General features: G+C 44.4%; 1 protein-coding gene across 5 annotated transcripts in view; it reads right to left on the minus strand.

Annotated features, from left to right (window-relative positions):
- Positions 1-18,992, minus strand: part of CYB5R3 (cytochrome b5 reductase 3) — a 31,957-nt gene extending 12,965 nt beyond the window's left edge. For 4 of the 5 annotated variants that reach the window (XM_080639255.1, XM_080639253.1, XM_080639251.1 and 1 more), the window contains exons 1-7: positions 15,172-18,909; positions 13,528-13,659; positions 10,789-10,861; positions 8,228-8,334; positions 6,810-6,939; positions 1,443-1,526; positions 1,227-1,312 (exon numbers count right to left, since the gene is read on the minus strand). In XM_080639255.1, coding sequence (XP_080495381.1) covers positions 1,227-1,312; positions 1,443-1,526; positions 6,810-6,939; positions 8,228-8,334; positions 10,789-10,861; positions 13,528-13,659; positions 15,172-15,216 — 657 coding nt within the window. In that variant the 5' untranslated portion in view covers positions 15,217-18,909. The other variant, XM_080639254.1, reaches the window with a different exon arrangement.
- Between the last annotated feature and the right edge of the window lie 6,729 nt (positions 18,993-25,721).

Consider the following 25,721-nt stretch of genomic DNA (forward strand, 5'->3'; position numbering starts at 1 on the left):
TCTAGTCTGTAGGCTTTCCTGACTAACCATTTGTCATGAGGCTGCTTTATATTTGTGTAGTTACTGGGTACAAGAACTCTTAAAGCCAAGGACTGATGTTTACACAAGCTGTTGCTAATACGCAGACAACTATTCCCCAAGTCCTCCCTGCAAGAAGCAACAGGTTTTCTATGTCACCAAAGCAGCTCTAGCCCTGTATTAGTCATTCTGAATCACTCATGGCAAATCCTGGCCTTCCTGCCCTGACACTGACTGCACTTTATGCCAACTCCTAGGGCTCAGCAGAGACCAGCTGCTGCAGCAGCGCCAGCCAGCACCAGAGGGCACCGGCAAGACTCTTAAAGAGCTGCTTTACTGCAATAAAACATCAGAACAGGGCACCTGCATCATAGCTTCTGGGTAGAAAAATCTTGGGTTTATAGTTCAGATGTGCTACAAAGGAAACGACGAATGACAGAGGAGAACCTAAAGAAGATAATAAACCACAGGCAGGCAGTAAGGTTCACCACAAAAAATGGCTCACACTCCAAAACCAAATATTCATTATGATGGAGAAATTTAAAAGCAAAGGATTAACACTAGAAAAACATCAGGAAAAGAGGAAGTGTTGCAGCTCAGCAGCACACCACCATTTGGGTTGCCTGCTCACTGAAGCACAGCAGTATGATAAACCTCAAAGAGCAATAGAAGCACATGAAGAACTGACAAAAGGAATGGAAATTAAAGGCAACAGCCATGCAGAATCACAGCACTCATAGCTGAGGGAGCCAACTGTTAAGTTGAGCTTCACCTAAGGTGTTCTCAAACAGAAAGATTCCACATACAAACCCTGCTGCAAAGCTGGGCAGTTATGACTGCTGAAGGAGACACACGTCCACCTCTTTCATGTTTCCACTCACAAAGACAGCTCTGAAAGTCTGCCCAAAATATTAACAACTTGCACAAAGGAATGCAGAATTTTGAAACATTTATAAACTGAATTAGAAACAGAAACAGTGAGACACAGGAAAGGGAGCATTAGCTGGGAGGAAAGTGACATTTCCTAGTAACACTAAACCCACAATTCATTACAGTCCTTTTATATGGGAAGTTTCCAACATTTCAGTTCACTTCTCCCCTCAGGGTTTGTATTCCTGCACCAGGCTTTCTCAGCAAGAATTTCATTTGCTGGGTGGAGTTCTGTTAGTTAATTAGAACTTTAAAAGCAGAACAAAGGACAGAATTACCTGGTTAGCAAACAGCAGCTGACAAATGGTAGGGTCATCTTTGTCTTTCGCGATTGCTCGAATGATCTGCAGCATAGGTGTTATCCCTGAAAGAGAAAGGCAGGCCAATGATGTGAGAATGCAAAGCAGCAAAAGAAAGAGCAAGTGAGCATATGAGAGAAAATATGTACAAATACATCTACCAGCTGCCAGAAACCATGGATGAATCTTACGTACCAGTCCCACCTGCAATCATCCCCACGTACTTCACTGTCTTAATAACTGGTTCAGCTTTCTTTTCAGGCCGAATAGCAAACGTGCCTGGAAAGAGAACATGGAAAACATTAAAACACACAGGATCACAGTGCCTGTGATCCCTTCCCAGTGTGTTCAGCTAATTGACTCTGTTTCAGCCCTCTCACCCTGTTTTCCCTCCGTAAAGCAGGAGCAGGAAACAGATAAAGGCAAAGATGCCACAAATTAAAACAAATCCTGAAAGATAATCAGTGCTTGCAAGACACGATGATAACATGAGACACTGACATGGGTTATTACTTATTCCTGCCTATAGCATCAAGTCATCACTACCTGTATTTCTATTTGTTCATGTCCCAAACCGCCAGTGATACTCAGAAGCCCAGATTCTGAAAACAGTTTTACACAAAGGAAGCAATCTGCTCAGAGAGTTTATCTGCCCCATGCAGACTATTTTAAGTGAAAACCAAAATATGCAGGGTGTGTATTTTGTATATTTATATCCTCTTTTTGAGCTTATGTGCCAGTTTCAGCCAAATATGACAGTTTGAAATTGCCCAAAATACTGTATTTGTTGTATTCACACCTCTCTTCATCCAGGAGAATATGAACACAACATGCAAACTCTGGAAAAACACTTGTCTGAGTTCTGCTGCTCACAAAGCTGCCAGAAGGTTTTTGTGACACATTTGTGGCTGCACTATGCTGAAGTGAGATATTTTATATTGACATAAAAGGACTTCCTACCGATAAAGTTAATTTTCATTTGAGATACTAGCATTGAACAGCACAAATATGTTTTTATCAGTGTATAAACTATGTCCATATAAACAAGCAGAGTATTCCCTTCTTTGAGAACAGTACGATTAACAAGTACTTCCATAGTCATATAACAACCCCCCTCAAGATGGCTATTGACTTAATTAAGGTATTAGCCATTTCTTTTATGCAGAAATGCTAACAACAGCAAAGAATACCCATGTCTAGTGGGAGAGAGCAAGTATAGAATCATAGAATAGTTAGGGTTGGAAAGGACCTTCAGATCATCTAGTTCCAACCCCCCTGCCATGGACAGGGACACCCCACACTAAACCATGCCACCCAAGGCCTCATCCAACCTGGCCTTGAACACCACCAAGGATGGAGCATTCACAACCTCCCTGGGCAACCCATTCCAGTGCCTCACCACCCTCTCAGTAAAGAACTTCTTCCTTATATCCAGTCTAAACTTCCCCTGTTTAAGTTTGAACCCATTACCCCTTGTCCTGTCACTACAGTCCCTGATGAATAGTCCCTCCCCAGCATCCTTGTAGGCCCCCTTCAGATACTGGAAGGCTGCTATGAGGTCTCCACGCAGTCTTCTCTTCTCCAGGCTGAACAGCCCCAACTTTCTCAGCCTGTCTTCATACGGGAGGTGCTCCAGTCCCCTGATCATCCTTGTGGCCCTCTTCTGGATTTGTTCCAACAGTTCCATGTCCTTTTTACGTTGAGGACACCAGAACTGCAAACAATACTCCAAGTGAGGTCTCACAAGAGCAGAGTAGAGGGGCAGGATCACCTCCTTCGACCTGCTGGTCATGCTCCTTTTGATGCAGCCCAGGATACAGTTGGCTTTCTGGGCTGCGAGTGCACACTGAAGCTGGCTCATGTTCATTTTCTCATCGACCAACACCCCCAAGTCCTTCTCTGCAGGGCTGCTCTGAATCTCTTCTCTGCCCAACCTGTAGCTGTGCCTGGGATTGCTCTGACCCAGGTGTAGGACCTTGCACTTGGCATGGTTAAACTTCATAAGGTTGGCATCAGCCCACCTCACGAGCGCGTCAAGGTCCCTCTGGATGGCATCCCTTCCCTCCAGCGTATCAACCGAACCACACAGATTGGTGTCATGGGCAAACTTGCTGAGGGCGCACTCAATCCCACTGTCCATGTCACCGACAAAGATGTTGAACAAGACCGGTCCCAACACCGATCCCTGAGGGACACCACTCGTTACCGGTCTCCAGCCGGACATCGAGCCATTGACCACAACTCTTTGCGTGCGGCCATGCAGCCAGTTCTTTATCCACTGAGTGGTCCACCCATCAGATTGATGTCTCTCCAATTTAGAGACAAGGATGTCGTGTGGGACAGTGCCGAACGCTTTGCACAAATCCAGGTAGATGACGTCAACTGCTCTGCCCCTGTCCATCAGTTTTGTAGCCCCATCATAGAAGGCCACCAAATTGGTCAGGCAGGATTTCCCCTTAGTGAAGCCATGCTGGCTGTCACCAACCACCTCCTTGTTTTTCATGTGCCTTGGCATGCCTTCCAGGAGAATCTGCTCTAAGATTTTGCCAGGCACAGAGGTGGGACTGACTGGTCTGTAATTCCCCGGGTCATCCATTTTCCCCTTCTTGAAAACAGGGGTTATATTTCCCTTTTTCCAGTCATCAGAAACTTCACCTGACTGCCATGATTTTTCAAATATGATGGCCAGTGGCTTAGCAACTTCATTTGCCAGCTCCTTCAGGACCCGCGGATGGATGTTGTCAGGTCCCATGGACTTGTGTACGTTTAGGTGTTTAAGATGGTCTCGAACCAGATCCTCTCCTACAGTGGGCCTAGGGTCTTCATTCTCACAGTCCCTGCGTTCGCCTTCCAAGACTTGGGTGGTGCGGTCACAGACTTTGCCAGTGAAGACCGAGGCAAAGGAGTCATTAAGAACCTCAGCCTTCTCCAAATCCTGGGTACCCAGTTCTCCTGATATCTTCCGAAGGGGGCCTACGTTGTCCCTAGTCTGTCTTTTACTCGCTACGTACCTATAGAATCCCTTCCTATTATCCTTAACATCCCTGGCCAAGTTCAATTCTAACTGGGCCTTAGCCTTCCTCACCTGGTCCCTAGTTTCCCGGACAGCATCCCTGTATTCTTCCCAGGTCACCTGTCCCTGCTTCCACCTTCTATAAGCCTCTTTTTTCCTTTCAATTTTCCTGAGCAGCTCCTTATCCATCCAAGGAGGTCTCCTGGCCCTCCTGCTGCACTTCCTTCTAGTTGGGATGCAACACTCCTGAGCTTGGAGCAGGTGATCCTTGAATAACAACCAAGAGTCTTGGGCCCCCCTCCCCTCTAGGCCTGTATCCCATGGAACCTTACTGAGCAGGCTCCTGAAGAGGCCAAAGTCTGCTCTCCTGAAGTCCAGGGCAGTGAGCTTGCTGCCTGCTCTTCTCACTGTCCCGAGGATCTTGAATTCGACCATCTCGTGGTCACTGCAACCAAGGCTGCCCTGGAGCGTCACATTTCCAACCAGCCCTTCCCTGTTGGTGAGCACGAGGTCAAGCATGGCACCTCTCCTTGTCAGCTCCTCTATTACTTGCAGAAGGAAGTTGTCTTCCACACAATCGAGGAACCTCCTGGATTGCTTGTGCCTGGCCATACTTTCACTCCAACAGATGTCAGGGTGGTTGAAGTCTCCCAAGAGAACAAGGGCCTGTGAGCTTCAGGCTGTTCCTATCTGCCTATAGAGCACTTCATCCACAGATCCCTCTTGATGAGGCGGTCTGTAACAGACCCCCACAGTAATGTCCCCCATCACTGCTCTCCCTTTAACCTTGACCCACAAACTCCCTGTCAACTGCTCACCCGTCCCCAGACACAGTTCCATACTCTCCAGCCTATCCCTAACATAAATAGCAACTCCCCCTCCCCACCTGCCAGGCCTGTCTTTTCTAAAGAGCCTGTAACCTTCCATTCCAACACTCCAGTCGTAGGAGCCATCCCACCATGTTTCTGTGATGCCTACTATATCATACTCCCGTAGTCGTGCACACATCTGTAATTCCTCTTGTTTGTTTCCCATGCTACGAGCGTTTGTATAGAGGCACCTGAGTCGAGCTCCAAATGAAGCTGGCTCATTGGCTGGAGCAGCTGGAATATCTCTGCATTGCTCCGAGCATTTATTGTAGGTGCTGGCAACTGACTGGGTGTGTTGGGATGGAACGATGCCCCCCTCCCCCAACACATCTAGTTTAAAGAAACCTTGACCAGTCTGGCAAGCCTCCTACCAAAACCTCTTCCTCTTCTTTGTCAGATCAGCTCTACCAGCCCCCAGTAGACCTGGCCTACTAACTTGGGTCCCGTATTCAAAACACCCAAACCCCTGACTATGGCACCATCCTTTTAACCATTTATTAACCTGGCCAATCCTCCTAGCTTTTTTAAGGTTCCCCCCTCAATCCTGGAGAATTGATGAAAAGACAATCTGAGCTCCAGAGCCCCTAACCACCTCTCCCAGGGCTCTGTAGTCCTTTATGTTCTCCAGGCTACTGCTATCAACATCACCAGCACCCACATGGATCACCAGAAGTGGGTAACAGTCCGTGGGACTCACTAGAGCAGGCAGCCTCTCAGCAACATCCCTGATCCGTGCCCCAGGTAGGCAACACACCTCCCTCGAGACCGAGTCAGGCCGACAGATGAGTGCCTCTGTCCCTTTCAAAGTAGAGTCCCCTACCACTATGACCCGTCTCTTTTTCCTGGCAGCACCAGTAGTGATCTTCTTTACCGGTGCACCAGCCAGTTGTTTCTGGTGCAAGTGCCCTTCCTTCTTAGCACCCTGCTGGTACTGAGAGTACCAGCCCAAATAATAGATAGAGGTGATAGCTGACGTTCAGCTCATGCACCATCTGTAATTAAAATGTAGCCAACAGAGATTCTGCTCCTCTGCTCTCATGAGGCCCCACCTGGAGTACTGCAACCAGCTCTGGAGATCTGAGCACAGGAAAGACATGTACCGGTTCCAGTGGGTCCAGAGGAGGGCCATAAAAATGATGAGAGCCATGGAATACCTCTCCTGTGAGGAAAGGCTGAGAAAGTTGGGGTTGGAGAAGAGAAGGCTCCAGGGAGACCTTATTGCTGCATTTCAGTAGTTAAAGGGGCATATAAGAAAGATGGGGACCAGCTTTTTAGCAGGACCTGCTGCGACAGGATAAAGGGTAATGGTTTTAAACTAAAAGAGGATAAATTTAGACTAGATATAAGGAAGACATTTTTGTTACAATGAGTGTGATGAAACACTGGCACAGGTTGCCTAGAGAGGTGGTAGATGCCCCATCCTTGGAAACACTGAAGGTCAGGTTGGACAGGGCTCTGAGAAATCTGATCTAGTTGAAGATGTCCCTGCTCATTGCAGAGGGATTGGACTAGATGACCCTCAAAGGTCCCTGTCAACCCAAACCATTCTACGATTCTATGATGCTATATAGACTTGAACCCAGCTGGAAAAAAATGTGATCAGTATTACTATTGCTTTATAATGATTTTTTTTCTGCATGGTTTAGTCTGGATTAATTATATCTTCCACGTTAGCCTTACCTTTTCCTTTGTAGACAAGTAGGCCACTTGGTCCTCTGAAGTCAATAGTATCCCCTATTTTTAGGCTGTCTAAGTATTGAGACATCTTCCCTCCATCAGGAAACTTCGGATGGATACCCCTAAAGTAGATCTGTTAAAAATAACAACGAAGCAATTTATCTCACAGCTCAAAGATGAGCATTTCCCTTCAAATATTTAAGTACCCATATTCCTCATGCAAAGAACACAATTACTATATAAAGAAATACTTTCAATGCAGAATTGCCTGACAGTAAAAGATAAGCATCGAGTTTTCTGAAAAGAATTAAAATGCCCCTCTTGCACCAGTTTTGATCAGATTGGACACAGACTGGCAATTTCTCCACTGTATTTCTGTAACATAGAACATATCTCTATAAACAATCAACCTAACTTCTGAGAAAGATCCCTGACAGCTCAGTTGCAAAGGGATGTACCCAAATGTCCTTCGTGGGATGCCAACTGTTTGCATCTCAAAGTAACAAAAAAAGTGCACACTAACTAAACTGAATATTCAACCATTCACCAACAGGTATCAGTGGGTGTAGTTACATTGCTGGAACTCTGCTGAGATTTTTTGTTTTAAATCCCATGGATGTAAAAGGGCTCAAGCTGAGACTAGCTATACTTTCACAAGAACAGCATCATTTGCATGCATGGAGAGCCACATTGGGAAGAAGGAGTCTCGTGAAATGTTTCTCTTTAGGTCAAAGATTTACATTTTTCCCTTGTCATGTCTCTAACGCCATGCTCATGAAGATAAGTAGGCAGTAAAAGACAAATTCAAGTCCAGTTTCACAATAAATGAATAAATTGTTATTGCTATAAAGAAGAAAAAAAAATTGAGTAAAATACTAACAAAATCCAATGCAGATATTCAGGTTTTAAACTTCTGTCAGCTTTAAATATATCTGCTTAGTCCAGCTATCAAGAGATAAAACCCAAGTACATTATCACAGGAGTCAAAACCACATTTTTGCCAATTAAATCAGTCATTCACTCTGTCTGGATCAGGAACAATAATGATCACCGCTCTTAATGATCATAATGACCATGTTACATTCACTTCAGAAGAAACTGGCAGCTCGGGCCAGGTTAATTCCTTATTTCAGAAGGATTAAAAATGTGTGTACACATCTGCAGGTCTACACAGATTTTGGAAAACTGCAATATGCAAATACAGAAAATTACACAGCATCTCATGAGACACACTCACTGCAGAAGCGGCTGCAAAATGCCATATGGATTGTAGGTAACTCCAGATCACTTGTTAAAACAGTGGAAGTCTGCAGTGGCACGTACCTGAACAGAAGCCAGCACATCAGACTTCACATAGCACTGCAAGTGTAAAGGTAGGGTCAGAAGCTGCTCAGCCTGGTAAAAGAGTGTGACATTCTCACCTTGACAACAAGATCCACAAAGCCCTTGTCATCATCACTGGAAACTGGAGTGTAAGGTCTCACAACCAGAGCTCCATCAATCCGTGCAGAGAGGTGGATATGCTGTCCTGTGTGGAGGGAAGAGAAAAAGCAGTTTGGCACAGACTGCAAACTCCATGTCAAAGTTGTCCTAACAACCTTGTTTTGGGGAGCCACTTTTCCCCCTCTCATGCTGCTGGAATGTAGCACCTTGTACATTCAACCATGCACAGATTCTATCTGGAAGGGCAGGCAACAGTGCTGCTAATTTTTTGTGTCAACCATATCTGTTCTAATGGCTTTTACAATTCCCAAAGCTCTAACTGTATGTGAGATCTTGCAAAAGATGTGGCATGTCTCTCCCATGCTGGCAAGTAAAAAGGACTCTGGAGGAGAAAACTGTCAAGTGCTGTTCACACTTCTTTATTAACATGTTAGTTATAAACTGTTAAAAGTTTTGTTACAACTGAGTTTATAACTGTACTTACTTTGACCACAGATGGCTCACGTCTATCAGGAGGTCTTCTAGCTGTCATTGCTCAGGCTGCCTAGACATAAAGCACTTTTCCAACCCTGCTATTTCTCCAGCTTAACATCTGAATGCAGTGATCACATTTCAATCTGTCACACAATCACTGAACTGTCTACAAACAGTTTCATTTCTCAACATCCATGTTTTTGATGAAAAAAACCCACCTAGAATTAACTCTTCTGAAAGGGTTTCCTATAAAATTCCAACATCCTGAAGAGACCCAAGTGAAGAACACCTAGGGGAGGATTTGGTCTTTGTTATTTTATCACCACTATGTCAACAAACTACCTCTTAAGATAGAATGCAGCTCTCCAAAGATGGTGCAGTTCATCTGCCTGCTATGGGAACACAAATTGGGGATTTTAACAGTTTGCCAAGCCAGAGGACCAGTAAGGCAAAGCAGTGGCTGAATGAAGATGTGCTACCTGGTGACTTGGGAAATCAGCAACCATAGCTCACTTGAAGACATCATGCAAGGGTGATTCAAATAATCCTCTCAGCAAAACCTACACAGATCTGGTACCGCTCATGTTTCCTGCTAGGGAAGACCTGAAGGCAGCTGTAGCAGCAGTCTCCCATTCCTCTTCCAGGCTAGAGGTAGCCTCCACCACCCCCTCCTCCAGGAAGAGCTCCATGGTGACCACTGCAGACAGTGAACCCGGGCAGACAGGACCGCTGCTGGGGCACATCTCACAACAGTTGGTACTGATCCCAGAAAGGTGCTCCTCCCAAAGGGAAAACACGCCTTAGGCTCTTACTTATTATAGCTCTACCCCACTGCAACAGGACAGCAGTGGGCAGCCTCCACATGGGGCCACACACAATCCCACTCTTACTCAGTGAGTCACTTCTTTTCCTGTAACACCCCAGCTGGCAGTAGAAACGAAATGCTGGTGCTGGACTAAAGATGCAGAGTGCACACCAGTATCTGTCCTACGGCTGCCACGCCTGCTGCTCCCAGGTGCTTTCACCACCCTCACCAGCTTTCAGGTCTCCTTGCTTCCAAAGTCTCACCCAGTAAACCAGTCAGTCACCCACAGATTAGACCTTGCAGAGGACCTTAGGGAGCATGACTGTGCTGCTCCTGGGACTGTGCAGGGCCAGGGACATGCGTCCTCGAGCTATGCTGAAGTAACTGGCTGATTTGCCCTGACCTTACTAAAACACTGGAGGAAGCCATGGCATCCAGCAGGCCAAATTCACCCCAGATGGCTTCTTTTCTGTTCGCATGCAAGACAAGAGCAATTAGAGAGGTGAGACAGCTCAATCCTGAATGTTCATAAGGGGGCAAGGGTAGGAAACTACCTTTGCCCTCATGGCTACTTAGCAGGATCAAGAAAACAATATATCCCAAACAACAGGGAACCTAAACACTATGGACTGTAATGCTGGAAAGGTGCTATAGGACTACCATGAAACACCTGATTCACAGATCATTGCAACAGGTTGCTAAAGCAGAAGTCCTTATTAAACAAAAGTGACAACTAAATGCTCTTTACATAAGCAGTAGGAAACAACAGCACTAAGCTATTATGGAAGGCAATATATCACATGGCAAGGCCTAAGGAAACATCTGCTGCATGGTGATTAAGAAGTTCCATGAGACTGACTGCAAATTCAGAAGTGACTAGATCATCTGGTAAACCACATGTGTTAGATGAGAATTAGCAGAGAACAAGGCCTCAAGGGATGGAAAGGAACCACTGAGACCACACACCATGGGAGTAACACACACTGGAATGTTGAGACTGGAAAAATAAGTAAAGACCAGTGTTTGTTTCTACTGACTTCACAGAAACAAGCTGGATGTACACCCTCTGTAAGTACACAAGAGTTCAGGCCCTGCAGATGACTGCATGAGGATAATCTTGCAAAGCTCTAAATACTAGCTCAAACTATGTGGACAGTATTAAATTCAACAGTTCAAAATGTAGGGAAAAAAACCCCTCCAAAATCTCTCATAATATGACTAACCACATGTGGATTCTCAGGAAGGACAGACAGCACATACCTAGAGGAAGGCCCAAAACATGATCTATGGAAGGGAGAGCAAATCGGAATCTTCTTGTGTCATGACTAACTTCCTGAAAGAGGAAAATTAAAAGAACAGTCAGCTATGGCGTTGGGATTTAATTCTTGTGATTTCACTTGTAAAAGCAATGCACTGCTCAGGCTTCCTGCAGCATTGCATATCTGGGGGAGAGCAACATCCTAACTGAAAGTTTTGCACAATGCAAATACAAACTCCTCTGAACACGGCAATCCTGCAGAGGTCAACTCTTCATTCAAACTCCCCGAAAACTTAACTTTATCTCAAGACATTTTAGAAGCAATGCAGAAATAAAAATAGAAATAAAGCAGACAAATGCAAGTACCGTTTTGTATATTTACATGTTAATAGCAAAACTTAGTAACATACTCATATGCAGATTGAGACTAAACTATAACTTTCTAAATAGTATGAACATTTACACTGCCTTCTGCAGGAAGGCCACTGGACAGAAATTAGTCAGTTCTTCAATTCTCATTTAAGTTTAAATATATGAGAGTTCAAGGCCAAAAAGTTTTATTTTGATGTATTAAAATCAGATGAATTAACTATTTCGGTGTAGATATTTCAGAAAACTAGTGGCTATCAAGATGATTATGAAGTAGCAACCTGGTGCCCTCTGCTCTGCTAAGAGCCTTTAAAATTATCTGCCTCATAAAAATGGAATTAATACTTAATTAAAATTTAAAAGAGCCCTCTATTTAGATAAGTACTGTATCATAAAATTATGACAATTCTTTTACCAGGAATGTTGTAACTTGAATAAAAGTTTGGTAACGAGTAAATAAAATGCTACTTCTTATCCTCTGTAAGTTTTACCTCTTAAAAATCAGGTGACATTCATGGGATTTAAAAAGTCAGAAAAAAGAGGAAGAGACAACATACGGCCTAATTCATCATCCGATTTCTTTCTTTAAAGCTCTATGGGAAATAATAACCCTTCTAAAGAAAATTTCATAAACATCCTGGAAAATATTGTAGCCCTTTTTTATGGGAAATGCTAAACAAAGAAGGGAACTGAGTGGCAGCCTAAAAAGAGCTTCTTTGTACTTGTGTCTATTCAGGAGCAGTAACTGCCATTGAATAATCCACTAGACAGCTAAGGTGGACTTAACACTGCTGCTCTCACACTGACCACTGCTGTTTCTGTATGAAGATTTCAGCACCAGCTAGGCCACTCCGAAGCTGGATTTTGCCAATAAATCCTTCATCTTAAGATGCTGTCTTTGCTCAAAGCCCCAACCAACCTGGCCTTGAATCAGAAGTTTTGAAGATCAGAGTGTTTGCACCAGATTTTTGGCAAGATGTTAGAAAATATTAGCACTTATTGTACCAGGTTGTTATTTTTCAAAACTAACCTTTGTTTCCAGGACACATTTTCCATTCAGGAAAAAAATTATAAACACTCATGAGTCAAATATTCCCAGCTGATCAAGGTACCACAAGCACCATCATCTGATCTAGCTACGTACGAGCTGTTCCCCAAATTTAAAAAAAAGGCATATAAAACTAACGACAGGGTGAGAAAAAATCAGTAATTTATTAAAAAATAAAAATCAAGTGAACTGTGAATTCTTTTCTGTTATAAACTGCTACAGCAGAAACCTGCAAGTAGCTTGATTCTCAGAGGCATGTGCAGTGCCTCAAGTTTCCCTCCCCTCCTGCAGGTCAGACAGACTGTACCTGCAACCAGGTGCTACAGCTCTCATGAAAAAGTGGGGAGCATATAATAATAGCATTGTTGCAGTACATGTGGGAAATAAATTCAGTAATGTCACCCAGCCCAAATCACGGGGAAGCTTTCAATTCCCACAAAACCCAGCATTCAGAATGACAGTAATCCTTTTCTTTGACAAACAGAACAAATGACAGCCAAACTATCAGTACACTCCTTACACATCAAACAAAGCTCTGTTCCAGTCCTTTTCCGGTAACTTTCTGATTAGCTCATTGATTTAAAAAGTCAACACTACAAATATCTCCAGGTGCGATTTCACACCAGAAAAGCCAAGACTTCTACCTCATGCTTTTGATGGTGAGTTTATCCAAGGGAAATCTACACTTTTCACCTTTTATGGCTTTGGCCTCCTTCCCTCAACTTGAGTTAACTTCTGATAGCAAGATCCACCCCTGAAAGCATCATGACTTCCATCTATAAACCCAGTTGAGGAGCCTGGGAGATACAGAATGGCTTCTACTTTTATCAGAGAGAAAAAGAATCTGAGACAGCTCACGTACTGTCAGGACTACAACTTTTAAACATCTTTCTTCCTGTAACACATTAGAATACACAAATCCAGTAACAGGAATCAGTATCAACATAGGTCTGATAACTACTATGCTGAACGCTACCGACCATGAAAAAACTGCCTGCTCTGCCTGACAGCATAACTTTGCCTTATAGAGAACCCAGCAGTGCAGAGCGTAGGAATTTCTGCTGATGTACCACATGACATGAGACACGTGACAGAAACTCCAAGTCTGGTCATTTCTAAAACAGAATTCTCCACTTTATCTTGCTTGGAAAGAAGCTGCCTGCAGAAGCGCAGATCTTGGTTATACCAGGCAATGAGCATTTATAAACAATTTACTTCAAATACAAGTATTCACCCTGCTGCAACATTACCCAAGATTTAAGAAGCTACAAGCATTTCACAGTATCCATGGAAAGGGCATGCTCAGCACTGTACATGTACTCACCTCCTTATCAATCAGCCTCAATGCATATTTCACTTCAGGATCCTGCAGAGTAATTGCAGGACGGGGATTCCTGAAAAACTTCAGGAAGATGGTGTAGATAAGCTTTAATGGGTATGTCACAACCCATCCCAACTGCAGCGATAGAGAAAGAGTGTTGTTAGACATGTGCATAACAAGAGAAAGTTATTTTAGTGAGAAAGAATACAGCAGTTTGACATGACAATCTAACCCCCAGAGAAAACGTGTTTCTTTGTACTAATATGAGAAGGAAGAGGAGGTATTTAAAAATACACCAGCTACTTTAACAGTTTGCTTTATAAATACCTAGTGCTATTACTCCTGCGTTGAGGTACTTGGCATACCAGGAGGCCTGCCAAACCCGGAAGCCTGACAGAAGCGAAGGCTGCCACAGCTCCATGTCCTTGCTAACAGTTAGTCCCCAGATCCAGCTGTTAGCAAGGCTGAGTATGTATGCCCAGCAGGCACAGACACACATACAAAACACATGCCCAAATACACATGTAGCTGGCCACACTGATCAACACAGACACGCTCACACAAACAGCCCCAATGGCTGTCATCCTGATCCTCTCCTTGACTGATCAGGGATAAAAGACATCCCACAGGCATGTGTACACAGTGAATTCACCAGCAGCTAGCTGGCTTAGTCCTCAGAGCAGCTGTCCTCAGACTGCAGTCCCCCCTGCTGCTCACATCTGGGCATGAGTTACTCTTGTACAGACCCCTTCACACATCATCACATGCACTGCGGTATCACCCTTCAAGATACACACACACCTGGCTCCCAGGCCATCTCACCCAGTTACTGGTTAGTCCAGCTTGATCTTTGCTAGCCATCACGCACTCGTGCTGGGTGCTGGCACCATGGACACACAAGCCCTCTGGCCACGGTCTGGCTTCAGGCAGTGGCACTTACACTCCCACAAAGATCCATGCATGCAGAGCAGTATCCCCTCCCCAGGAAAGCAACTATGAAGTTTAATGAGGACAGGACAGACTATGCCGACAGGTTGCAGGACACAGCCAGGCAAGCCTGTTTACAGAACAGGCCTGTTTACACAGGGTCAGCCCTTTTTGTCCTTTTATCCTTTTATTTTCCTCACATTTGTTCTTCTCCAAAGGCCTCAATCCCTGCCTTTGATTCCTCCCCTAAACGTCCCACAATCCCCAGATACTCACCCCCCAAATCCCAGCCTTCAAGGGGAGCCAGCCTCCTACTGGTACCTGCCTCACCCCTGACCCAGGGGACAATGGTTCCCCCAAAAAGCTCTAGGAAGGTCCCCAGCCTGCCAGTGTTTCTTTGTGTGCACTTGTAGGGACGTAAACCTCCATGAGTTGGCTGCTCTCCTGTGATGGACCTGAGAGTAGCTGGGTCAGGGTATCACCCAGGCTCCTCCCACACTGTTGTGCCTCTGTGCTCCTTGGTGCACGGATGTGCAGACACCTCAACCGTATCACTTAACACAATCCACTGCTTTGGGCCTTTTATATCACAGCGCCTGGAGGCAACAAGACAGAGCCTTGGGCAACAAGGTCTAGCCTGAGGCGTCCCTGCCCATGGCAGGGGGTTGGAACTAGATAATCTTAAGGTCCTTTCTAATTCAAAGAAATCACAGCACAGACCTTTATTGGCGCCGGGAGCACATGGGGGTTCAAACCTTCATACATGTCTCCAAAGCACAGTAAATTTCAGGGTTTTTTTATACTTTACATTCTCATCTTGATATAATCTTATCTAAAGCATCCACACATACAATTTGGGAAGTTATAGAACTGTAGTCCTCTTCTCCTACTGCACACTTCAGTTAGGGCTACAGTGACAGTCTATTGGTCACCTTTTAGCTTTCAACTGCTAATATCTGAAGCTACGTGCTTAATTCTTTGCTCAAATTGTTATCATATCTTACCATTAGGGGTGTCCCTGCAGAACCAGATGCAAGTCATCTACAGGCCCAAATTCTAACGTACTGTTTATCATGCCTCACCAGAAGGGCAGATTCCCACCCTCAGAGGGGCCCCCTGTTGAGCAAGCATTCACATTTAGGTGCTAAGTCATACTCATGCTAAAAAGTAGTTATTTCAGCTAAGGCCTAATGTTTCTCATTTCCAACCAAAGCCATTCTGTGATTCTATGTTTGCGTAGCCGGCTGCAGAGATGAGCTTCATCCCTGGGGCTGAAGCCCCACAACGTGGGAATAGGTTATGCCATCACACCACCATCTCCATGCCCAACATCATGCACAGGTTGCCTAGCTGGGAGAGACTGAGTGATCACACCCAGGAAAGCACAGAAGAGACCATAACACTGCAACTACAGCTTTGTGGACCAGACGGAAGGAAGATGTCACCTTCCCACCCAATATCAGACGCCTCAGCCACTTGGTGGGTCTACAGGGCTGAAAATGGGTCACCCACAGGCTACAAGTGCAAAGCCAGCCACGATCATGCTCAGCTACAAGCCTGTTGCCTTTGTTTCGGTTTCTAGTGCCTGTTCCCAGGGACATGTTGTGCCAGATTAGATAAGCACTGTAACAACCTACAAAATCACCTGTGTAGGTAGACGTGGTCCTAACTTAAGACTGGAGAATAAACTGATCAACTACTTACAAAAATCCTCACCAATTCTGTAATTTGTTATTCAATGCTTTAACAGAGGAGAGGGGAAAAGCACGACCACGGGAAGGAAGGCGAGGAGCAAAGTACTTAGATTGCATACAGTGCACATCTTTGTCCTGCCTGGTTAACTTTCACTTTCGTTTTCAAGTGACCTGACCAGCATTTTAGAACCTCATCTCTGTGAGTGTGGCAGTTCTCAGGAGGCTATAAACACTCCAATATTATTATTACTAAACTGTGGCAAACGTAAAATTAAAAAAGGGACATTATATAAGCTCTCTCTTCTTAAAATGCTGCTGTACAGGTTTAAAACATATCAACACTTGGTATAGCTTGAAGACACACCATGCCATGCACACAGAACACACACACTGCCTTTTTCACTTTCATTTGAAAATACTGAAAGAGCTCCACACAGGTTGTTCCTGAAGAAGCTGGAGTTTACAGGAATGTTATTCCTTAATTCTACAGATCCACCAGATTACTGTAGCTCCAGGAAGAACTTTTGAGTCACAAAAAAGGGGAGAGGGAAGTTACGAAAATGACAGAGCAGCAGATAAACTCCCTGATGAGAACTGCAACAGATGCACAAGACCTGTTGGAGATAGGAAGCTGAATCCGCTGCAAATGATGCTTCAAAAAAAACCATTAAAGTTAAAATAAACTAGCTTCATTTACAGATGTAGCCATCTAAAATGGACCAAAGAAGCACAGCTGTGGTCTAGCAAAATTGACAACCAGTGAATTAAAAAACTTAGGCTTGGTTCCAACTCCAACACTAATGTATGCCAGTAACAGCTGATCAGGAAAGCAGGAGAAGAGCAGGTTCAAAATACTACCTCTAAGTCAGCTTCTTCACCTATGTGCAGACATAAGTGCTTTTCCCATCTTTGCAAATATTTTTGGGTCATCAGCTGTTAAGTGAAAGCTACCGCAGCTGTTCAGTGAATGACATTAACACACTCTTCCCCCACATGAGCATCATCATCACTTTTTGAAGCAATGCACTATATCTGAGTCTACCGGTACAGAACGAAGTTTAATTTTGACAAATACTTTCAGCACAGTGTTAGCCTAGTGGAAGGCAATTTGTTATTTATGGCCAATTAATGCAAAAGCCTAATGGGGTTTAGCCTGTAAAGAAACAGCAAACCAGTTAATTCAGGTAGCTATTTTAGTTCCTTACCCAGGAAGTATCAACTGATGGGCAGAGAAAAGGGCAAGAACTGAAGCCTGAATGATTACAAAAAGTTATCTGTGCTAAGAAATACATTCTTGGGGTTAAAACTGATCTATATACTCTTATCACAGAGTGTATCAAGACATTCATGATGATAACTGCACTGCAATCATGGAAGCTGCATCAGATCGAGAGCAGCAGCAGGAACGACTGGCTGACCACAAGGCCAGGAATCACTAAATGAAGATCTGGTGACTCACTGTTTCCAGTTGCACAAATCCTTGCTAACAGAGACTACAAAATCAGTAATAGAGCAGGAATTTTTATTAATGGAAACAGACCTTTGCAGTATAACAAAAAAGGCCTTGAGAAAAAAGCCACAGCACTGAGATTGCCAGCCCCTTCCACTGAGGCATTGTGAGCAAGGCACAGTTAAATAGGTAAGCTTATGGCAGGCCACTCCATCACCCAACTGCCCTACAAACACACAAACCCTAATGCTGCTTTGGCAAGACTACTCTTGTACCCTCAAGCTCCACTTCTTCATTCAAACCCTATTTTTAAGTGCTTTTCACAGAATCATTAGGGTTGGAAGTGACCTTTGTAGACCATCCAGTCCAACCCCCCTGCCAAGGCAGGGGCACACAGAGCAGTTTATTTAGTTCTAGTATTTTAGTTAAATATTCTTCTCATATGCTTTAGAAAATAATGAGAGGATTAAGGGACAAGCATTTCTTCTGCAGCTTTAACATCTGCCTCATCCTCTTCTATTCAAGTAACCTAGTAACTAACTGTACCCAAACTAGCACTGCTGTGTTCAGCTCTGTCCTGGCTCCTCTCACAAACCCAGAGCCAGAAACGTTTGAGCAGATGCATCAGAGGAAAGACACGACATATCAGGCTGCATAAGTAACGATGTAGATGAGGCCCTTAGGGACATGTTTTCACAGCAGACTTGGCAGTCCTGGGGTAACGGTTGGCCATGATGCCCTTAAAGGTCGTTTCCAACCTAGCTGATTCTATGATGCGTGCCACAGTTAACAGCACTGCAAATCCACCGCTCGGCAGACATGATTCCCAAGGAGCTCTCCACTACAGCAGCAACAGCTAGGCTTGTGGCTTTAAAGCCATCAGCACGAGCGCTGAAAAATGATTCGGAGAACGGAACGGAGAGTAACCGCACACGCCACAGCACACAACACAAGCACCATCACAGCTCGCACACACAAAGGGTGCACATATTGGAACACGGCCCCCAGCCCACGTCAGCCTTGAGGAGGTCCTAGGGTCACCGCATCTCGGCTGGGCGCACGGCAGCGGAGGCAGCAAATGCCTGGGGTACCCTGTCACACCGCCCAGAGGCCCCCGCTCTGCTCCGGCACTAACACATCCAGACCCGGCGCCGTGAAGGACTAGCGGTGAGGCCGCGCCTCTCCTCTCCCCCGCGGGCAGGCCTCGGGGCCTTGAACACAGCTCGCTCAGGACCTCGGCGGGAGGAGCGGGGCAGGAGGCAGCGCTACGCAGCCGCCAACCCGCGCCCGCAGGTCCAGCCACCCGCCGCCACCCCGAGCAGGACTCACTCACCGTGCTGAGCGGCGCCCCCATCGCTGCCCCCTGCTACCCGCGACAGCACCGCCCACCGCGCCCCACCCCGCGGCGGCGCGCAGCGCCCCACCAGTCAGCGTATCCACCATACCGCCCCCTGCTGGCCGCCGCCGGAGCCGAGCCGTGTGGCCACCAGGTGGAAGCCGCTCCCCGCTGAGGTGCCAGGGCCCGCGGCCGCTGCAGGCGGGGCCGGAGGTGTGGGCTCGGGACCTAGGGGAGGGGCCCCTCGGCCGGGGGACAGGCGGAAGGGCGTGCTTCCTCTTGAGGAGGTAGGGAGCGGCGTGGGAGAGGCTCTGACCCCGTTGTTTCTGGTAGTGCTCCTCTGGCCGGTCGCTGTGGGGAGAACCGCGGGCTTCGGTCCCCGGTCCCTGAGGTGGCGCTGCGGGTGGCAAGCTGGTGTAAGCCTTTAGTCTCGGATTCCCATACTGTGCGAGCGTGCACACGCGCGGTGTTTATTAGTGGCGCCTGACCCAACTGTGTTACCACTCTTCATGCATAACGTCCTTTTGCCCTTTATTAACTGCATAAATAATAATGGGGAAACCAAGGGTAATAAAATTACAGTACCTTCCTTTTCTAACCAGCAATTGAAGCCCCCGCTATTTTGTTGAGATAAAAAAGAGTATCATAAGAGTATTATTAAAAAGTAAGTATCAGCACCACAGTTCATCATTATATCAAATAAATTTCTCAAGGCTTAATTTCCCACTCTTGTACTGCTTCAGAGCCTGCACCTGCATACAACAGAGTTGTAGGAGAAAGGTGTCCTGGGTGCCAGGATGCCCTGCTCTGGCAATGGCAATTCCAAATCCTTCTGCAAATCTACTCCATCTCATCTAGGCTGGTGACAGCCAACAGCGTGATTCATCAATTGCCCTTGCAGCCAGGAGAGACAATAGCATCCTGGGGTTAACTGGGAGGAGTGTGGCCTCAGGTCAAGGGAGCTGATCCTTCCTCTCCACCCTGGTGAGGCCACATCTGGAGTGCTGTGTCCAGTGCTGGGCTCCTCAGTACAAGAAAGACAAGGAGCTACTGAAGAGGGTCCAGTGGAGGACCACAAGGATGATCAGCGATCTGGAGCATCTCTCTTATGAGGAGAGATTGAGGGAGCTGGGCCTGTTTAGAGAAGAGCAGACTGAGAGGGGATCTCATTAGTGCAGATCAATATCTCAAAGGAGATGGTGCCAGACTCTCTTCAGTGGTGCCCAGCAACAGGATGAGGAGCAATGGCCATAAACTAAAACACAAGAAGTTTCACCTCAACATGAGGAAGAACTTCTCTGCATTGAGGGTGGCAGAGTACTGTAACAGGCTGACCAGGGGGTTGTGGAGTTTCCCTTTCTGGAGACATTCAAAACCTGCCTGGACACATTCCTGTGTAACCTGCTCTGATTGGCCCTGCCTTGGCAGGGGGTTGGACTGGAAGATCTCCAGAGGTCATTTCCAACCCTAATGATCCTGTGATTCTGTGATTAATGGTGATGTTTATTGAAAAACACAAGAACTGAGCTGTGCAACAAGACAGGGTGTTTCAGCCAGACCGCCTAAAATTCTGGTTTACATCGATGTATACAAATTAATGATTAATAAGCAAACGTGCTAAATGTGAAATGCTTCAAAACTCTGTAATTAAGATGTCTTTACTTTCAGTAGACAGGCCACGATGATTCCTAAACACAATTCCTCCTTACAAAATCAAGGAAGGTGCATGCTTCACAGTACTACTATTAAGATTAAAAAAAAAAAAACCAACAAAACAATAAAAAAAATCCTGCCTTAGCTGCTCTGCTCACATAGGGGTACTGAGCCACCTGCACCTCCAAGCACTTGCTTTCTCCTAGCCTATGGGCCTGCTGACTGTGCAGGCAATTTGTCCAGCTGTGGGAACACTCGTAAGTCAGCCATGGTTTACCTATTGAACCTTGGAATTAGCACTGGCAAATAAGAGAAGGTTAACAGACTAATCTAAAGGTAAGCAAGTCAAATCACTGCACAGTCTAGCTGAAGACATTTAGCTGCAGGAATGGAGTTCTTTTTCCTGGCATTTCTATGACAGAAGCATGGCTGGCTATGTAATCCTCTTAGTTTTCGCTTTGAAGACAGCTGCTTCACCAGAAACTCTTGAGTAAACAAAGGGATTATAACACCACTGTCACTTAGGGAAGGATGGAGTCCTCATGTTCCCTGGTCCCTGCTCACAGTGAGCTCTGACCTGACTTGGTTCCCACTAACCAGCCCAGGCGCATGTCTGCACTGCTTTTCGGTATTGGTCAGTTTGTGGAGACTTAATGGCAATAGCTAAAGCTCCCATAGGAATGTCTAGTGAACTCAAGTGTCTCACAAACTTTCCTTTTCCCTATACCCACACATAAAACATGACCCAAAGGCCTGTTCAGGCTTCTCTGGGGAAAGGACTGAGCCTGCTATAAATCTGCACTGTATTTATTCTAGCTGCCAGCTTTTACTCAATCTCCCTGAGTGAGCCTGTCCAGCCCTTTGTGCATGTGTGAGCCCTCTTGGCTGCTTTGGTCTGGAAGCATGCAAAGCACAGTGTTCTCACTCACCCTCTCTAGGTACATCAAGGATGTCTAAATTAATGCTGAATGAGCCCTTTCCCTCTTCAGGGAAGTTTAGGCACTTGACTAGAGGTGAAAAAAACAGCACCTATCCACTGGCTACCCTGGTTAGAAAAGTGCAATACTTAGGCCAGAAACGCACATAGATGCCTACATGCTTTAGAAACAGGTCTTATTCACAAGGTTTCCTTGATCCTTGACCTTAGAATAGGTCAGCATCTGATGCTTGAGGTGGCAGTTTTGTCAGGCAGAGCATCTTCCACAAGTCTATTGCCCTATTTCTTTGGAAATGCTGTTCACATGTCAGTGAGACAGTGCCAAATACCCTCCCCTTTCCCTTGTGTCAGACAAGAAGAACAGAGAGCAGGCAAAGCCTGACCTCAGCTCCTGCACGGTAAACGAACAGTGCCCCCAGTTTGACAAAGCACTGCTTGATCTTATCAGTAGAGAAAGCCAACCCATGGTGTTAGCTAGGTCGCTCTCTGGACACTCAGGTTTTCTTACTGCCTGTGTTAGACCTGAGAACGACACAGATTCTGTGCCGATCTCATTTGCCTTTGATCAGTGCTTCGTTTCTGTTGGCAGTGTTTACACCATTTTACACTCTCTGGGATCCTTAAGTTTTTGTTAGCTCAACATCTAAATCATAGGATAGAAGTTTTACAAGAGATTTAAGTACATGGTTATGAAATTACTAGCAATGCTACTGATCTGACCTGTAATTTTATCAAAGATTAACTGAAAATTGCTGACTCCAGTGATGCTGCTGCTTGTAAATGGAAATTCCCTGGGCTCCCATCAGGGCTCCTTCTGCTAGTGTGAATAAAGGAGTTGCAACTTTCTTATAGATAGACTATGTCCACTGGCTTTTGTATTTTAAATTAAAGCCTAGAGAAATAACGCCTGCATTCAGGAACTGTATTTTTTGTCCTTGCTTACCCAGAACTGCAATAAATACTAACAAAAAAAGGTAAAGAAAATTTCAGTTAAAATTAAGGATATTCAGTTTTGAGATACATAAATTTCCCCTACCAATGTAAGAAGGAAGCTTCACTTTTAAGTGTTTTAAGTGAGCTAGCTGTGTGTCTTGTCCCCTGTGCATTTCCATGTGTCAGGTATCTCCACTACTGGGAGATGTGTTTGGCTCTAATATGATTGTTTGAAGTCCATGTGGACCAGAAGTACAGAACCATTTCTGTAACTGGTGGCCTAACATCAAACCATTTTGGCTTCTGTATACACATATATACAGTTTAAATCTAAAGCTATGGTTTTCTGAAATTAATAGCTATGAAGAAGAGAATTTTAAAATTATAAAAAAAATTAAGCATTCAACCACCTGAAGGTTAGTTTAGCCACATGATGAATGCGTGCATCCCAGGACAGGTACTGGAGTGGGTACCTCCACTTGCCAGCACCTGCCACCACTTGCTTCCAGTGGTACATGCAAAATGCTGCCTTTATATAATATTTCCTGATTATAATACCTCTTAATATTTACAAGGTTGCAACTAGCAATTTAAGCGGTAAATAAACAAACATAAATTGTTTATTTTTTCTTCCCCACCTGTAATTTTTTTGACCTCTGATTATTATCATCTTCCCTTTTATTGTCAAATAATAACTGTATATAGCACAGCAAGTTGAGAACAGCCTTGTCCGTCTCAGTCAAAGCTTTCAGACTTGCAGTGTTTATTTCAGGGCCAAAATTCTTGTAGCCATCTAAAAATCTGTTAACAAATAATCCAGGCAGAATGCTGTGACTCATGCCTGAAGTTCATACAAGGATCTCAAAACTGCATCTGAAAACCCGGGTGGAGAAGGTGTTGGTCACTATGTGTCTCTCTGCCATCACCTTCTGTTTTCCCTACCATACTGATTGCCTGCAGTGATAAGGTGAAGCAGGAGCCTGGTAGTGGTGACTCTGACTTCCTGGTATGAGCATGCCTGCACCGAGAGAGGCGTGAGATGTTGTTATGTCCTTACACTCTATGTCTTATTTTGGGGTTTGGCACTCCTGCCTCTCCCTTGCATTCCTGAGCTGTCCGTCAGTCTGAGTGACAGTCCTCAGCTAGCAAATGGAGTATAAAAGGGAGACAGCTCTATGCTTTGGACTACCAGGAGGATTTCTGAGCTTCCAGTTGCCTTATCCCTTTTCAGTGTATTTGCTGAGAGAATAACTCATTCCTGTCATGGCTAATGGGTAAGAGAAAATCATACTAATGCTTCTCTAACGCGAAGGGCAGTGGGGATGGGATATATTGTTCTGGTAGACGCGTAAAAGGGAGTTATGTGAAATGCAGCACAGGAATAACCCCACTTCCTGTTTCCATTCTATTTCACTAACTCAGCTTAAGAAATGGATGAGACAAAGGAAACATAAGCTGCTTTAGCTAAAATAAGCTCATGCTGAGACCAGATTTTGCTTAGACATAGCTGATAACATAGAGTTGGTTCTCCAAACATCACTGTGCCTTCCCAGGACTCTGACAAAGTGTTTGCCCAGTAACTGCCTACCCTTATTTTGTCCATAGACAACATTTTTCTTTCCACCTACAAAATCTGTCTTATTTGTCTTTTGCTATTTCACCTACCAGCTTTAAACTAAGAAAAATATCACTAGACTCAAGTAAAAGACTGGTATATATTTATATATTATATATAAATATATATATATTAATTTTATATATAATTATATATATAATTAATATATATTATATATATATAAATATATATATTTATATATATATACACTGGCATGAGAGGAAAATCAAGATAATTGTTTGTATCTTCTATTAACCATATAAGCTGATGCATGTATTTCACAACATTTGAACCAATTTTTTTAAATGGTTGGGAACTTCTTGTAAATGGTTGCTCACCAGGCTTTCCAAATGCTTTTCTTCTCTATGCCAAGATTAAAGGCTTTTTAAAATTGGATGATGTTCAAAGGATCACTGAAGGTAAATTTACTTTAGATGTTCCATCAAACCTTCTTTGCAGGGCTTCATCTGACCCATTTGCAAGACATGTTTTTTCTTGCTTTGACAATGTTGACTTGCTCACATGATTTGCCACTGACCTGTAAATTCTCTTCATGTCTTGAGTAATTTCTGATCTATAGCAATAAAAGACTTCTTGGGGCGTTGTTTTGCATAGAATGAAGGTTTCATAGAAGAAAATAACTTGGACAAAACAGACACACCATGTGAATGTTTCACTCAAAAGCTGCAACAAAATGGAGATGTTAGACTCTTTTGCTCTAGCCACATTGCTGGTGTATTGGAGTTACTATTGCAAAGAGCCTCCCCAAAAAGCTTTCTCATCTCTTACAAGTGCAGACTTAGTGTTGTTGTTGGGTGGTTTGTGCACATAAGCACATCTAAGCAAGACTTTAACTGGATAAAATCCAATTGAACAGACTTCTTGCAAAGAAATAATTTATCCCCTGTGAAAGCACAGATCTAACAACTGAGAGATTTCAACACAGGGAGAGGATTGAGAATTAATGATAAAAATCTCTGGTTTGAGTCATACATATAATCGTATGGAAGAGCAGAGAGTAAATACACAATACTCTTTCCCAAGAAGATCTTACCTAAATGCTGTGCGTCACGGATTTGCATGAAGGTGTTTGGTTGCTTCTCTTTGAAGTTGTTTCACCTCATATATGTAAGCTAAGTTTATGGACATTTTTAAAAGAAGTACTGTCCAGAAAGAATTTTTACAAGATGACTATGTAAGCCACTGAATAAGTTCTTTGCTTTGGCAGGGATATAGTTTTCTTTATTTCAGTCTTAAGTTACAATTGTGTACAGGACCTCTGCTCTGGGAACTAAAGGGGCAACAAAATGAGAGGAAAAGTTCATGATGAGAGTGTGATAGCACCCAGCAGAGAAGAAGGAGAGAAAAGGCTTTTATTTTATAATATTAGGTGACTATAGAGGTTTGGGACACATTTTCTGAAAGCAGGAATACATTTAGTAGAAGTATATTTATTAAACAAATATGAGGCTTGAAATCTGTAGGTATGCTTTTGCTATAACCCTCTCCTGAGTAGACACCTTGAGCTTCCCTCCATAAGCTCATGTAATATTCCATAGCATTTCTAGAGGAGGAAAGATCAAACAGAGCCTTGTAGGCTTTACAAAAACAGGACAAATCTGCCAACAGCAAAGAATGAGCAGTAGGTATTG

The sequence above is a fragment of the Psittacula echo genome, assembly GCF_963264785.1.
Source record: "Psittacula echo genome assembly, chromosome: 1".
Lineage (NCBI taxonomy): Eukaryota > Metazoa > Chordata > Aves > Psittaciformes > Psittacidae > Psittacula > Psittacula echo.